The following is a 16,246-nucleotide window of genomic DNA, read 5'->3' on the forward strand; positions in this document are numbered from 1 at the left end:
TTAACCATTTAATTAGCAGTGCCTTCAAGACAGAATGCCTTCCCACTGGAATTTCCAGCTTCCAGGCACGTGGCTTGCCCTCCAAAACACCTCACGACTTCCAAAATTCACAGTGGGATCTGTCAGTGCAGACATTGTTCCTTGTCAGACTGCTGCTAATGCATACTAGTTCACAAAATCACAAATCACAGAATTGTAGCGGCTGGAAGGGGCCTCTAGAGACCGTCGAGTCCAATCCCCCTGCAAAGCAGGCCCCCTGCAGCAGGCTGCACAGGTGGGCGTGCAGGCCGGTCTTGAATGTCTCCACAGAAGGAAAATCCAACAACCTCCCTGGGTTTACACACTTCATTCTGCACAAAGCAGTTCTAACCGCTTCTGCAAAGGCTGAAATTGCTTTCTAGCAATACAGACGATTGCTTCGCAGCGCTGGAATCGCCTGCACACACACGCAGGCTACAACCCCTAGCCCCACACCCCCCAGAACCCCCACGCCCCGCGGACCAGGCACGGCGGTTGGCGCTGCGAGGCGCGGCGCACCCCGCCCTTGGGCGGTGCGGAGGACGGCGCGCGGAGGTCCCGTGATGGCGGAGGCGGAGCGGCGGGCTCACTTGGCGGGGCCTCCGCCGGCAGCAGTGCTATGGGCAGAGCCATGGGAGTAGCCGGGCTGCTCGCTGGGTTGCTCCTCGTGCCCGCCGTGCTGCTAGGCGCCAGCTTCGGCCGCGGAGAGCCGCCTCCCGATGTGCAGCCGGCGCCGTCCGAACGGGGGACGGAATCGGACGCCGTCCCCGAGGACTCGCTGTGGCCGCTGCCGCAGTCGCTCCGTACGTCCCGTTTCCGGCTGCAGCTGGCCCCCGAGCGCTTCCAGGTGGTACACGGCACCGGCTCTTCGGCGGGGCCGGCCTGCGGCCTCCTGCAGGATGCCTTCCGCAGGTGAGGGCAGGCGGCGGGGCGGTGGGGCTGCAGGGGCGGCAGGGGCGGCGGGCGGGCGGGCGGACCGGCTCCTGGAGCGGCGGCGGCTCCCTGAGCTCCGCGCTCCCTGCAGGTATTACGAATACATGTTCGGACGCTCCAGCTGGAGGAAGCCGCACCGAGCGTCGCCGTCTGCGCAAGGGGAGCTGTCGCAGCTGCAGGTGGTGATCGCCTCCCCGGAGTCCGGCTGTGACAGCTTCCCACACCTCGCGTCCAACGAGGCCTGTGAGTACCGCAGCGTTGTGGTCAGGCTTAACGGCCAGCGCAGAAGTCAGACGGTGATTTATTTTTATTTCCCCCTGGAAATAATAGGCTCATGGAGGCCCCGTGAGGACACGGCAGCTCTTAGCTAGTCACCTAGTCACTAGTTGTGAAATTGAAACCGTGCCACGTCGTGACATTAATCAGTGGCATAGTCTGTGATCTCCTCAGCGTGAAGTGCTGGGTGAAGAAGCAGTTGAGCTGCTTCACCTGCGTCCTGCAGGGTTGTAAGAACGTTTTTGTTCTGTCAGTGCATACAAGGCAGGATTAAAAAGGCGACACGATTACATTGGATTTGTCCTGCCCTGATTCTCCATGGCTGATGTCCAGATTGGAGAAACACTCTAAAATCAACTCCTAACCACTAAAGAAGTTTCTTATCAGTTATGACAGGAATCAGTGCGTTCGGCTCTCCTAGATCTCTTCTGAGGTAATCTTCTGTAACAGTCTGTGCAGTTATGTGGTATCCAGGATACAGATCCTTCCCAAAAGATCCTTTTAATCCCAAGTCATACATCTGCAGCAGAACTAATTCTACCGGACTTGTTAAAAAATGTACTGATATTAAATTTAATTAGTCCTTTCTGTACATGCAGTGAAGCAGTGCCATTTTAGTGTGCAGATTTGCCACATATTTCTGTGTAAATGAGGTACAACAGCAAAATCCTAGAATCATAGAATGATCTGGGTTGAAAAGGACCTCAATGATCATGTAGTTTCAACTCCCCTCTGTGTGCAGGGTCGCCAACCACCAGACCAGGCTGCCCAGAGCCACATCCGGCCTGGCCTTGAATGCTTCCAGGGATGGGGCATCCACAACCTCCTTGGGCAACCTGTTCCAATGCTTCACCACCCTCTGAAAAATCATTAATGCTTTGGAATTTTTTTATCGTGGTCAGGATATTACATTGCTTTACTACTAGCTGAACTTTGGACAGCTGTGTAAAATTCAGTTCTTAATGAAAGCTGGTTTTTCTGTTCAGTAAGGAAATTATTCACTTGCTGCATTGAGCAGTTGTTTGTTTTTTTTTTTTCTAAACAGAAATGGCATGGTTTAGACAGTGGTTATCTCATAGCGTGAGAGGTGGCACATGAGATTCTAGTGAGGTTTAACAAGGCCAAGTGCAAGGTGATACGCTTGGGTAAAGGTATACCCAAATATGAGTACAGTGTGTGAGAAGAACTCACTGAGAACAGACCTGCAAAGAAAGACTAAGGGGTCCTGGTGGATGAAAGGCAATGTGTTCTTGTAGCCCTGAAAGCCACTGATATCCTGGGATGCATCAAAGGAGCAATGGCCAGCAGGGAGAGGGAGGGGATTGGTCCCCAGTACAGGAAGGATGCAGAGCTGCAGGTCCAGAGGAGGGCCATGAAGATAACCACAGTGATGGAGCACCTTTTCTCTGAAGAAAGGTTGAGGGAGTTGGGCTTGTTCGGCTTGGAGAAGAGAGGGCTCCAGGGAGACCTTATTGAGGCCTTTGAGTACTTGAAGGGAGCTTACAGGAGGAGAACTGACTTTATGTACATTTGATACCAATAGGACAAAGGAGAATGACTTGAAATTAGAAGAGGGGAGATTTAGATAAGATGTTAGGAAGACATTTTTTACTCAGAGGTGGTGAGGCACTGGCACAAGCTGCCCGGAGGGGTTGCGGATGTCCCAGTCCCTGAGGGTTGGGCTGGATGGGACCCTGGGCAACATGATCTAGTATGTGACAGTCCTGCCCATGGCAGAAGGTTACAACTAGATGATCTTTAACCTAAGCCATTCTATGATTCTGTGATGAGAGTATAGCTACCTAATAAAAATACAGGTTACCTGCCCTCCTCTCTGCTGACTTCTTACCTTTTTGTGTAAAAGGTTCAGTTTATCCTTGCAAAACTTGTTGTGTTGCATTCATTTAAGATAAATGTTGAGAAAAACAGTTGCTGTCTCAGAAGCATATCACTCACTGGCCTACAGTTTACCACAAAAAGAAAAAAATAAAGCAAGAAAAAGAACCCAAAAAAACACACAGAGATTGTATCCATGCTCTGTTTCTTTCCCTAAACTTCCAATACATACAGAATATCTCTAGGTTAAAATGGAAAATTAAATACTTTCTTGATCTTCATTTTTGTTACTCTGTAATTAGACCTTTATAAGCAATATTGCTAAAAAAAAAGTAATCTGTAAGCACAAAATATCTAAAATGAGTGTAAAAGGAGAAGTGCATTTCTGTGGTTATGTCTGGCTTAGTTACTCGACCTCATTGCCTGCTTACTAGATGCAAAAGCATCATTTAATGTGTGTAAAAATCAATTAAGCTACAATAGGCTGGTATTCTGGCCACTGTACAAAATTTAACATAGTCATTTTTCAGAGCCATTTTGTTTTAGCATCTTACTAACAGTGGCTTCTGACTGGGAGCTTGCATTATTCCAGGAGCACATATAAAAATGAAAGAAATGTGCATAGTATCACCATTAAAAAGAGCATTTGTTTGAATTACAAAGAAAAAGTACAAAAAAAAAAAGAAAAAAAAGGGCTGAGGAGGAATCTTGAATATCTTACTGCCTGATAATATCTAAGCAATCCTTGCCTTGTCGAGGAATAACTCTTTTTTTCCTCTCTTTAGATCATTTAACTGTAAGTGAGCCTGTAGCTATACTGAAAGCAGACGAGGTATGGGGAGCTTTAAGAGGTAAGCTGATGCTTTCCATACAGAGCTGTTTTTGTTCTAAGCTTGTACAGACTGCATAGCCGAGTAGGAACCAGCTGACCACTGAGGCTTGCCCTCGTTCAGTCCTTCAAGGGAGGCAGACTTGGGCTTGAGGGCCTAAAGGTACCAGAACATGGACTGCACACTCCCTCAATCTGTGTGCTCTATCCCAGACCCAGTGGCAAACCAGAACTGCATGCTTGCTTTATCTTAAATCAGCCAGGCCAACCAAATCCCGAGTGCTAAAAATTTCTCTGATCTGTAGTGTCAACAGATTGTTCTGCACTAATAATAATGTGCAGGTCACCATCATCAAGAAGACCATGATGCTGAAGTCTCAATCTGCTTTTCTTAGACAGTATTTAAATTAGAAATTTTTTAATGCTGAATTGCAAACTTCACCTGTTCTAGAAATGACAGGAATATATGCATGATAACACCAGACATTCCTACCTTACTCTCTGTTGCAATCATTCTGTCACAGATTAATTGGGTATGTCTGAGCCATGACAATAATATTCAGTGCTTGTTTATAATGGAGAGTTTGAACTGTTCTCTCTTCAATACTTTGTTAACTTTATTGCTTGAGCAACAAAGGCGAATGTGATAATAAGAAAGAAACTCAGTAATAAGGCATTCTTTCTTGCTGTAAATAATTTGGGTCCTGTTTTAACTAAAATTTTAAGGAATAACAGTGGGCTGTACTCCAGATTCCTTTCTTTGATTTTTTTCCAGGTTTGGAAACCTTCAGTCAGTTGGTTCACGAGGATGAGTATGGAAGTGTAAGTTAACTAAAAACACAATCTGATAACAGACAGCCACATTCTTTATTAGGTGTTTTTCAAGGAACAGTAGATCTGCAAGTTTCATTAACTGCTTTTTCAGAAAATAATTTGGAAAGGTGTTAGGAAACAGAAATACTTCGTGTTTGTAATGATGAACATAAAATGGGAATTCTAATTCTCAAATCTCATTTTTGTAGTTTCTTATCAATGAATCTGAAATCTATGACTTCCCAAGGTTTGCGCACAGAGGAATCTTACTTGACACTTCAAGGCACTATTTGCCATTGAAATCTATTCTCACAAACCTGGTAAGTAGACTGTCATATATAATTAATAAGGAAGACTTCCTGTTACATTTTGTTCTCTAAAGTAGGTAGCAACTGATCTTGGTGTGAAATGAGAACCTGGCTAACACCTGAAAGGACAGGGTGAACTTTTCTAGGTGGAGGACAGATTCTGTGCTGGATATGAATCGAGTGGGCAGATGGAGTGGTTTGCAGTTCATTGAGGAGGCTGTGATTTTGTGCACCTTGGGTTTTCGGTGTTTGCTGCTGCCTAAACCAGCACAGATATTTCCTGGAGGCATGTTTTGCAAGCATTATAGGGGAGACACTGCAATCAGTAATTCGACTGCCAGTGGTTGCAGTAAGACTACAGACTTTTAAACAACCATGTAGTCAATTCTTAAGTTGATAAGGGTGATTCAGTAATGAAGTACAAACAGAGGCAAATTCTAATATGTTCATTCTGAGCTGATTTTTTTTTCACTACTTCTTCTCAAAAATAAAAAAAGGGTAGTACAATTTCTGTGAAGAGCTTATGAAGAGTAAGAAATGTGTATTCTCGCTCTCACTTGATGAGAAGGTCAGAGTTTTGTCTAATTCAGCACCAGAAGCTGTGGGTTTTCTTACTTCCTACTGCCATATTTTCTCTTAAAGTACTTGTAGCAGGTCTTGGTTGGTTGGAGTGGAGGAGTCTTTGAATGAGGGAATACGCAATTTCCTGTCTTGTTTGTCCTGTTTTACCAGGATGAGTTTTTCTTAGATACTTCCCTTCTATGTTTCAGAACTTTGCAGAGCAGGCTTAGGTGGGCAAAAACAGCGCAGGTAAAACCAGCCTTTATTTCTGAGGTCATCCTTGAACTGCACTTGGAGCTAGCCCCTCCATGAGTATTTACAACTTGTTTTTACCTGTCATATCATTCCAAGCTCAGCAATTAGGTTTGTGTGGGTAGTCTCATACAACTAAGAATGTTCCAGCTACTCAGGTAGTTCCTGTGTCAATATTTGTTGTCTTTTCTGAAAGAGCAAATGTATGCCTGAAGTATAACTTTTGAGACTTCAGTTTCTATTCATTTTTTAAAATTTCTGTAACTGTTGCTCTTCCATTTTCTTCCCTTAAATTATGTCTGTGGTTCAGTACTTCCTCAGAGCTATGTTTTATGCCATTTTGCCAGTTTAAGAAAAAGTGTGCTTTTCCTCCTTTGTGGCTTGAATCCAGACTAGCCTAATAAAAAGCAGCAGTAATCCCTTCACTGACATGTGGTAATTAGATGCTTAAGGCAGCAGTTTAAGTACATTTCCTGTTTGTGTCTGACTACTGTGCTGTATCACAAGGAAGGGCATTGTCCATCGGGAGGGAGAGGTTGAGGGAGGATCAGGATGTGTAATTTTTATGTGGAAAGGTGTGAGTTGGTGGAGATGCATGAAGACAAGCAATAATTCAGTTCTTCAGCAAATTCAGCTTGGATGAAAAAAGAGGGGAAAAGATGGATTGTGCAAGCAACTGGAAGCAACTGTTTTGCAATTACTTGTCCCAGAAGAGTACAAATTCCTTCCAGCATACAGCGCGTTCAGTGACTCTGATAAACTTATGTAGCCCACAGTATGTGTGTAAGTGCCCATCTGGAGTTATGATTCTATAATAAATGTGTTTACATTCATATTCATGACGTACAGTTAACAAAATAGAAGTGCTAATACTATATTGACTGAAAAATGCATAGTTTACTTTGCCTGCATTTGAAATGCATTCTGAGGAGGTTATTGTCACATGAGGATGTAATCAATAATAGGAATTCAGTTTTGAAGTACAGAGTATTTAGGTATAAAAATGTAAGCTTTCCTATAAGCTGAAATAGCTGATTGCTTATAGACAATCAACCAGATGCTCTGAAAAGTGGAAAAAATTCACAAGAATTTATAGCTGTTTACTTGTAAGTTGAAAAATGGTATTTTGCTTTGATTTAGTCATTGAGCTAGGCATGCAGGGTATACTGGGCAAGACCATCTGTTTTGCATAGATTTTCTGTGAGAGTAAAATGCTTAAGTGAACTTTCTTGCATTATTTGTTACAGGATGCTATGGCTTTTAACAAGTTCAATGTTCTCCACTGGCATATAGTAGATGATCAGTCATTTCCTTACCAGAGTATTTCTTTTCCTGAGCTTAGTAACAAGGTGAGTAGACATCTTTGGAATACAGTGGGAGGGCAGAAATCTGGCATATTTCATGGAAACTAAATGCAGACACAAGAACCTATAAATGGCTAATTATATCTCCCTTGGCCTATTGTGAAACGGAGTTTCACCATCACCTGCATGTTTGCATTAATAATGAATGTAACGTGACGAGGGTCCTTTGTTTCAGAGTCAGTGATGAAGAGAAGGAGGGAAAGTCAAATTTACTTCTTTGTATAAGGAAATAAATTAATAACCCTTATCTACTAAAACTGTGATGGTGTAACAGTATGTAAACTTTCTCTAAATATGTACACTTCACAGGGGGCTTACTCTTATAACCACGTCTATACTCCTACTGACGTCCGTCTGGTGATTGAGTATGCCCGATTAAGAGGCATTAGAGTTATCCCAGAGTTTGATACCCCAGGACACACACAGTCCTGGGGAAAAGGTACGTCAGAGAAAGTATTAATGCTTAAAACATTGTGATGAGTAAAGTGCAGCATAATATTCCTATTATATATATTTATATTATATAATATATATTATATATTAATATAATATGACAGTGAGTGGGCTTGTTAAAAGCAGCTTTTGAAGTACTTTGAAAGGCACTTGGAAAGAGGTAAGCTAGGGGAAGAATCAGCAGTGGTCAAGACCTCAGATGTGAGAGAAGCGAAAGTGAACGGAGGAAGCTGAAACTGAGCAGTCATTTCCTATGCTGGATGTGTATGCAAAGGCTAAGTATATTCTATCTGCTTTGGTTTCATATTGATGTTTTCACCCCATACAGTCATCTTGAGTTTAGAGTAATAAGGCAGAGGCTAGAAACAGTGAGCTGCAGTCCCTGGAGATATTTTTTCTTTCAAAGTAGCTGATATTTCTGTTTACTAGCAAAGACACAATCTGCTGGTGTACAAATGGTAGCAAAGCTTTATTCTGTTTTCTAGGTTTCAAAGTAGTAGTATTTTTCTTGATAGAGTCCAGAGTTATGGTGATTACATGTACTCAGAGACCAGGAAACCTTGTGCCTTGATTCAAGATGTATGGACTGCTGTTAAGCTGCAGAGTTGTTGGCTAAACGGAGAATAGTATACATTTTCTAGTCCCTTTAGCTACAGGATGAGTCTTGTGCTCATCCTGTGGGAAATGTGTCCAGAACATTGGAAGATGCCCCAGGCTCTTTCTCACTTACTTTACATGAGAAGGAAATGAGCAACATAGAAGTTGAACCGGTAAACAATTTTTCTGAATCTTTCATCTTATGTAGTCTTGGTTGTTATGAAGCATTAGGGGATGCCATCCAGAGAGACCTGGACAGGCTTGACAGGTGGGCCCACGTCAACCTCATGAAGTTCAGCAAGGCCAAGTGCAAGGTCCTGCATCTGGATTGGGGCAATCTCAAACACAGATACAGGTTGGGTGGAGAATGGCTTGAGAGCAGCCCTGAAAAGAAGGATTTGGGGGTGTTGATTGATGAAAGATTCAACATGAGCCAGCAATGTGTGCTTGCAGCCCAGAAGGCCAACCATATCCTGGCTTACATCAAGAGAAGCGTGCCAGCAGGTCGAAGGAGGTGATTCTGACCTTCTACTCTGTTTTGTGAGACCCCACCTGGAGCACTGCGTCCAGTTCTGGTGCCACCAACACAAGAAGGATATGGAATTGTTGGAGCATGTCTAGAGGGTCACAAAGATGATCGGAGGGCTGGAGCACCTCTATAAGGACAGACTGAGAGAGCTGGGGCTCTTCAGCGTGGAGAAGACTATGAGGTCTCAGAGGAGACGTTATAGTTGCCTTCCAGTACCTGAAGGGGGCCTACAGGAAAGCTGGGGAGGGACTTTTTATAAGGGCATGTGGTGACAGGATGAGGGGAAATAGCTTTAAACTGGAAGAGAGTAGATGTAGACTAGATATCAGGAGGAAATTCCTTACTGTGGGGGTGGTGATGCACTGGAACAGGTTGCCCAGTGAGGCTGTGGATGCCGCCTCCCTGGAAGCATTCAAGGCCAGGCTGGATGGGGCTTTGAGCAACCTGGTCTAGAGGGAGGTGTCCCTGCCCTCCCTGCAGGGGGTTGAAACTAGATGATCTTAAAGGTCACTTCCATCCCAAACCATTCTATGATTCTGTGATTAACAAAATCCAGATGCTTGCCAGTGGCTTGCCTACACGTAGCTGAGCTGACCTGTAGTCACATGAAGAGCAGGATTCAGCTCACTTGTCTTTAATGAGCTGGTCCTGATAGTTTCTTGTATGATAGCTTTTTAATATAACTGAAGCTGGATTTGCTCATGAGCCTGAGAACTACAGCTGTGCTTTCCCTACATCTAAATTCAAAGTATTGGAAGGAGACCTAGAGTCATGCAAGAGGGGCAGGTGAAGCAGTGTATTACTAGCACTCTGCTTGGGTGAATGTGCTTGGAGTAGAAAACATGCGGCTGGGAAAGTGCTGCTGCAATTATGTAAACTGAATATAGGGCTCATAGAATCCTTGGAGTTGGAAGGGGCATTTGAAGGTCATCTAATCCAACTCCCCTGCAGTGAACAAGGACATGTGCAACTGGATCAGGTTGTGCAGGGCCAGCTGATCCAGTCTGGCCTTGAAAGCCTCCGGGGATGGGGCATCAAGCACATCTCTGGGCAACATATTCCAGTGCCTCACCAACACCGTGAAAGACTTTTTCTTGTATTCAGCCTAAATCTATCCTTTTTAAGCTTGAAGCCATTTCCTCTTGTTCTTTCACCACAGACCCTGATTCCTTCTAATTGGCATATTTCCTAAATCTATTAAAGCTTTGTTATTCAAGTAGTCATCCAGGAATTGCTTTCTAGGTGGTGGAGTATGTTCTATAAATTTGTGGTTTTAAATCAGAAGTTTAAAAGCTGGAGTCTTCGTTTTCAGTTGGAGGGTTCTTCAGCTTTGGGCAAAACCGCTTCAGCTTGTCTCTATTCAATTTTGTATGGAATAGATGAGCACTTCAGTAATGAATATTAACCTCTGTAATATGAGTGAACTACTTCCTGTTAGCAGAGATAGCAAGCCCGTATGGAACTGAATATCCTCCATTCATTGTTTCTATTAGGTCAAAAAGATCTTCTCACCCCTTGTTACAGTGGAGAACAACCAAGTGGATCCTTTGGACCTGTAAATCCCATTTTGAATTCAACTTATGACTTCATGGCTACATTATTCAGAGAAATCAGTGGTGTATTTCCTGATGCCTACATCCATCTGGGAGGAGATGAAGTGAGCTTCGATTGTTGGTATGGTCACAGTTCAAAAAATAAATAGCCAGTGCCTCTTAAACTTGCCTAAATCCATCAGCTGTGAGATGGCTTTCTCTGCTTATCCCAAAGATACTCTGTGCTCCTGCTTCTGTAAGAATTTATAGGCAGAGCATTTTCAACAAGCAAGTTACAGTTGTACAGAATTTTGCTCTGACCATTTGTTTTTCATGCATGTTGGGATACTGTAAAGGATTTCTTTATGAAAACTAACCATTCAGAAGGGAGAAAAATTTGGGGAGTTAAGCACTATAGAAGATTATTAATGCTGAAGTGCTTTGTGTTAAAGGAAAACCAGTCCTTTTCATTGAGACCTGCCTTATAGAAAATCTGTTAATGCTAAGAATTGCAGTACTACCTTCTTGGGTGCTTACATTACAAATACTGCATGCATTAGTACAGTTCTTCAGGTTGTGGATTTGGGCTATTTTTAAATCTTTCTGGTGGAGTAACTAATAATAATACAGAATTGAGAGCTGATGTAATAGGATTAGCATTCAAATTGATCCTTGTTAGTATTTGTGGATTCTCTTGAAGAAACAAATCTGAACACTCAGAACTTGCTTTAATCTTTGAAGTAGAGATAAGTTCTGTCAAATGTTTCAGTACAAAGTGTTGGTTTGCTTTAAGGGAGTTCTTTTCAAGTTTGATTCTTAATGTAACTCCTGCAGATACCCTGGTGCTCTTTGGTTGCTTAGTTTCCGGACCTGCTGGCAGTTTTCCCACAACATGATAGAGGCACCAGGAACCCCAGGGCTCTTAGGAGCTTGAGGAACCCTGCCAGAAGCTGCTTGAGGGCAGCTACTCCAGTAGCTTTCCCAGAGAATTAGGGCTATTGGCTTTGTTTCAAATCATGATTAAATTTGGTTTCAAAATACCTAAATCGTATTATTCTGCTACTTCTGCTCTGTTGTGCACTTGAGGCTGTGACATGTCTAAGGCATCTGTTAATATACTGTGTGTGGATAAATCTAATTAGGAAATCAGGCTTAAAACAAACAAAAAATAATTCTTCTGATTTATTTTTTTTCTGTTTAAGGAAATCTAACCCTGAAGTGAAAGATTTCATGAAGAAGCAAGGATTTGGCATTGACTATGCTAAACTGGAATCATACTATGTTCAGAAGTATGTGCTTAATTTTTAATTTCTCCCCAGCTTTTCACACCTGCTGTCTGAGGGGGATGTCAAGGTGCAGATATGTAATATTTTAGACTGTATTATATTGCCTATATAATAATATTTTAAAAATTTCAAAAACTTCAATGCATGGGGGCACATCCCAGTTTCTTTTCTGTTTTTACAAAGAATATAGAGTTTACATCTTTAAAATGTGGGACACAACAAAGATACGTAGGCTCGTTCTAAACACACTCTGAATGTATTGGGTATCTTTAAACTGGGTGTACTGAAATGTCAGTAAACAAGGTGGGGAGAGAAAATCAAAAGGTTTTTGCAGACGTTTATTGATTTTTCTTAAGTGGCATACATTTCAACATCTTTCTGAGTTACTGGCAGTTCTGTACTGAAGTCTATGTTAATGTACTTCCTTATTTCCTTATAAGTATGTTCTTGAAGGCCAAAGTCTGGCTTCTTTTGGTCCCGTAGGAATGAAAAGGCACAGTATGCATTAGAGTAGGATATACTGCTGCATTGGGTGTCTGCATTTGAGCTGCTTGAAGTTCACAGGCATGATCTTATTTCTAAATCCTAGGATTTTGGATATTGTTTCCTCCTATAACAAAGGATACATGATCTGGCAGGAAGTGTTTGATAACAATGCAGAGGTAAGATGGAAAAGTAAATAGGATACTCTCATAAAACAACACAATATCATGGGTGGCTTCCAAAAATAGACAATTAAGTAGTTTTGGTTGTGTCCTTTAAGTGTTTAATGGAAATCTGTGGACAATACTAGTAAGTCCACACAGGTGTGGAGCCTAACCTGTTATTACCATTTATCTAGTAGATAAAGTAGGTGAAACAAGAACAGCAGCATTGCTGCACTTTCTTCAAGGTAAGAGTAGATAATAACGCTTAATGTAGAGCGATATTTACTTAATGAGTAAAGAATAGAAAAGTTTCTCTGCCTTCTTATATACTTTAAATTTTCCCAGGTAACAGCACACCTAGACTAGTAACACCACGTGCTCAGCTTTTTGAAGTTATCAGTTAACTGGTATGATGGCATGTAGGAGCCATCTCAGGGAACAGACTGTCTACAATCTGTACTCCTCTCTGTTGTGAACTGTGTTTAAAACTAACAGATTATTAGTTTAGACTGTCTAGGAAAGAAAACAGTGCCAAAAGTTAGTTTCCAGTGCTCTCCTTTTTGAAGCAAAATGCCCCCCTCCAAGTTTTGAAATCTGTTACTGGTTTTTTTTCCCGTCAACAGTAATTAGGATTATCTTTCATGTTGATTTTTTTGAAATTATTTTTATTTTTCCCTTCTAGCTGAAACCAGACACTGTAGTTGAAGTGTGGATGTCAAATAACTATGCACACGAACTGAGCCGTGTCACTAAAGCTGGGTTTACTGCTATCCTGGCAGCTCCCTGGTATTTGGACTACATTAGCTATGGACAAGACTGGACAAAATACTACCGTGTTGAACCACTGAACTTCCCTGGTTTGTTACTTTTTTTATGTATGATGTGCGTGAATGTATTTGGTTCATAATAAGGCATAAATTGAATAGATAAGGCTATTTAGAGATGCATGCAGTTGGTATGATCAAATACTCTATAGTCAAAGGTCTTGAGCATTTTCCAGAGTTGTGGCTGACAAACAAGTGAAAAAAACAATTACAACTTCCCATTTCTCAAATGGAAAAGCATTAGTTCCTCCAACGTGTGGCACTGGTGCATGTGTGAGACAGGAAGCTGGACGGCATGAACAGACGTGTCATGCTTTAGGAACAACACAAAACAGCTGATGGTGGACAAGGAACTTGTATTTTGAAGCAACTTCATAGAACGTTAGACTGTTAAAGAAAAAGGTATATTCTCTCCCTCTGGCTGAAGCTGATAATCAGAACATTTGCCATTTCCTATGCACAGTGTTAGGGAGAACTTCAGAGTTCCATAGCTTCTTCAAGAAACGTTCTGTGTGTAGTAGAGGGAGCAGTTTGAATGAAAACTTGAATCCCTGAAGAGTGTCTAAACAACGGAAAATAAAAGTTATAATCTTTTCTGCCGCAGAAAGGAGATGTGTTCTCCAGGAAAATGGGCTAGTCATTCTTACATTGTACTACCAAAATACTGTTTGTGCTCAGGACAGATATGTTGTTTGATAAAAAGTAAGTAACAGCTGAATAGCAGTCCTGAGTATTGAAGAAAAAAATAATTGTGATACATGTCCATGTCCTGGACAAATAGAAATTCTTACTTTCTGCTTTGAATACAGGATCTGAAAAACAGAAAAGGCTCTTAATAGGTGGAGAAGCTTGCCTGTGGGGAGAATATGTGGATGCCACAAACCTCACACCAAGATTATGGTATGAACTTCTTTATATTTTAGAAAGCTACAAGGAGAATGAATTAATCAAACAGTATTGTATGTTTGTGGTAACAGTGCTAGAGTTCTGTACTGATCCTAAGCAGCTTTACAAATTGATGCTCCTGGTAAAAGACCTGGTGTTTAAAACTTTTATCCATTCTTGGTTTTAGATTGTATCTCCTCTAAAACTTAGTTTATCTTCACAGGCCTCGGGCAAGTGCTGTAGGGGAAAGACTCTGGAGCAGCAAAAATGTGACCAACTTGCAGGATGCCTATAGAAGACTGTCCAACCATCGATGCCGCATGCTCAGGTAAGATCAGTGGTTCCAGTAAGCCTGTGGCTCTCATGCCGTAGAGCCAGTGGAGTTAAAGTACAGGCTTAATTTGCTGGCTCCAAAATGAATGAAAGCTAGCAGACTCATCTGATCACATAAATACCATCCCAAGTGTTCCCTCAGAACGGAAAAAACAGTTACATTAAGACAGGAGTTCAAAAGATTCTTGCAGATAACATTCTCAAAATCATGACCCCTCTTTACTGAAATGCTAGAACTTATCTCTGTTCTGCTTTCTTCTGAAGAAAAAGCATACTCCATGACTGACTTATTTCAGACTATGACGGATATTAAAGGGCACATGGGAGGAGTACACAGACAGGAGAAAAAATAGGCTGATTTTTTCAGTTATTGGAAAGAATTAATTGTTACCGGAGATAATCAAATGGAGCTTCTTGCATGAGAGGTGGGCTTGAATGACCTGTTCTTTCAAGTATTGCCTTAATGTAGAAAGTGAAGGGGTGGATCTGGTCTTAAGTTTCAGTGCGACTCACTTCTAAAAGTACGCAGCCAGAAAGCAGTTTGATTGCTCAAATGTTGCTGCAACTGATCTGCAGCAAGAATGAGCATGCCAGCTAGTTTTATAGTAGTCTATGACAAACCAAAGAAAATTCCACCCATGAGAGGAAGGATTTTGAGGTATTTACAGATCAGGATTTTAAAGGACAGGATACATGGCAATTACAGTCAGCACCCAAAGTTCAAGCACTCTCTTCAGATTTCTGTGGGTACCTCAGCATGTGCTTTGTTGGCACATAAGCTCATGGTGAATAAAAAAAAAAACAACAACTTTGCTTTAAGGACATGTCCTCCTTAAAAGTACTGCTTTTATGTAGGCTTTAAGCTAGAAGGACAGTAGAGTAACCATCCCATTTCCATTGGTTAAATGATCATTCCTTCTGTCTGCAGTTACACTGCCTTTCATTGGACCTTCCATGAGTTTTTTTGACTTCTGTTTGAACCCCAAAGCGCTGATTTTTATTAATTGAACTGTTAGAAAAATTTAGGAAGTGTGCAAATATGTCCCTGATACCGTTCTTGTGCGTGGAATATGTATATGCAGACGGGTGGTTTCAGCAGGCTGAGAAGCCTTTCCAAATAAAACAGCTCTGGCTGGATGTACATATCAGATTACCATGCAGAGAGTGAAGGGGCAGGGAGAAACTTTCTAACAGCTAGATCACGGTCAGTGGAAGAACAATAGCTCTTCTAATCTAAGGGAAAGGTCACTGCTACAGAAATTGTACTATAAAAACAGTTTCCATTCAGATCTGAACTCAGCTTCCTGTAGTGATAAGTAGAATGAACATAATCAGAGCTGCATGTGAAGGAAATATTAGCCTGAGAGGAGAATGTGCAGTGTTAACTGTCTTGTGTTTTCATATTCATCACTTACCTTAAAAGCAACGGATTTTACAGAAGAGCAAGACTACCAGCCCTAAAGTTTGGTGTTTTAACTCATTTTCTAGTATTCTGGTAGGTTCAACTGAAACAAGATTACTGTATCTGGCTTAGTAACCAAAATGCAATCTACAGAATAGAGCGCTTTTTCCACTCTCTAAGTAGGCAGCCCATTTTGTTTACATAAAGCAGATTAAAACTGGCTGCCCTTATCTTTGTTCCTTCCTAAACCACTAGCCCATTATTTGATTTATTCATACATATTTGACTTTATTTTAACAGCAGGGGCATAGCAGCTGAGCCTCTTTTTGTTGGCTATTGTCCCCATGAAGCAAGATGGCAGTGACTGCTTTGGACACCTCCGTTCAGCAACCTGAAGTGCCTCTGAGGTGCAAAGATGTGTAGATGAGCACATGTCGTTTGATTGTTGAACCAAAAACATTTTCACTTTTAAAATAAAGATATTTCACATGCTTGTTGGAGTAGGCCTTTATTTTAAATCTAGGATGATGAGGTTCGTTCTGTATCAAACTTTAATTAGAAAGAGGGA

At 41.8% G+C, this 16,246-nt stretch overlaps 1 protein-coding gene across 1 annotated transcript; it reads left to right on the forward strand.

Annotated features, from left to right (window-relative positions):
- Nucleotides 1-621: 621 nt before the first annotated feature.
- HEXB (hexosaminidase subunit beta) lies at nucleotides 622-16,175 on the forward strand. Its single transcript, XM_042875180.1, has 14 exons — nucleotides 622-930; nucleotides 1,043-1,194; nucleotides 3,849-3,914; nucleotides 4,668-4,714; nucleotides 4,915-5,025; nucleotides 7,074-7,175; nucleotides 7,500-7,629; nucleotides 10,263-10,443; nucleotides 11,504-11,590; nucleotides 12,177-12,249; nucleotides 12,917-13,091; nucleotides 13,868-13,958; nucleotides 14,167-14,271; nucleotides 15,979-16,175. Exons 1-14 carry the CDS (start codon nucleotides 638-640, stop codon nucleotides 16,040-16,042), a joined length of 1,677 nt encoding a protein of 558 aa, XP_042731114.1. The 5' UTR covers nucleotides 622-637; the 3' UTR covers nucleotides 16,043-16,175.
- Nucleotides 16,176-16,246: the final 71 nt, after the last annotated feature.

The sequence above is a fragment of the Lagopus leucura genome, unplaced genomic scaffold, assembly GCF_019238085.1.
Source record: "Lagopus leucura isolate 7727_CA_CO unplaced genomic scaffold, USGS_WTPT01 Super-Scaffold_100014, whole genome shotgun sequence".
Lineage (NCBI taxonomy): Eukaryota > Metazoa > Chordata > Aves > Galliformes > Phasianidae > Lagopus > Lagopus leucura.

Coding starts and splice junctions, on each gene's coding strand:
- HEXB (XM_042875180.1), top strand. CDS start 638: ATGGGCAGAGCCATGGGAGTAGCCGGGCTGCTCGCTGGGTTGCTCCTC. Junction 1,195..3,848: donor CCTCGCGTCCAACGAGGCCT/GTGAGTACCGCA, acceptor TCCTCTCTTTAG/ATCATTTAACTGTAAGTGAG. Junction 4,715..4,914: donor ACGAGGATGAGTATGGAAGT/GTAAGTTAACTA, acceptor TCATTTTTGTAG/TTTCTTATCAATGAATCTGA.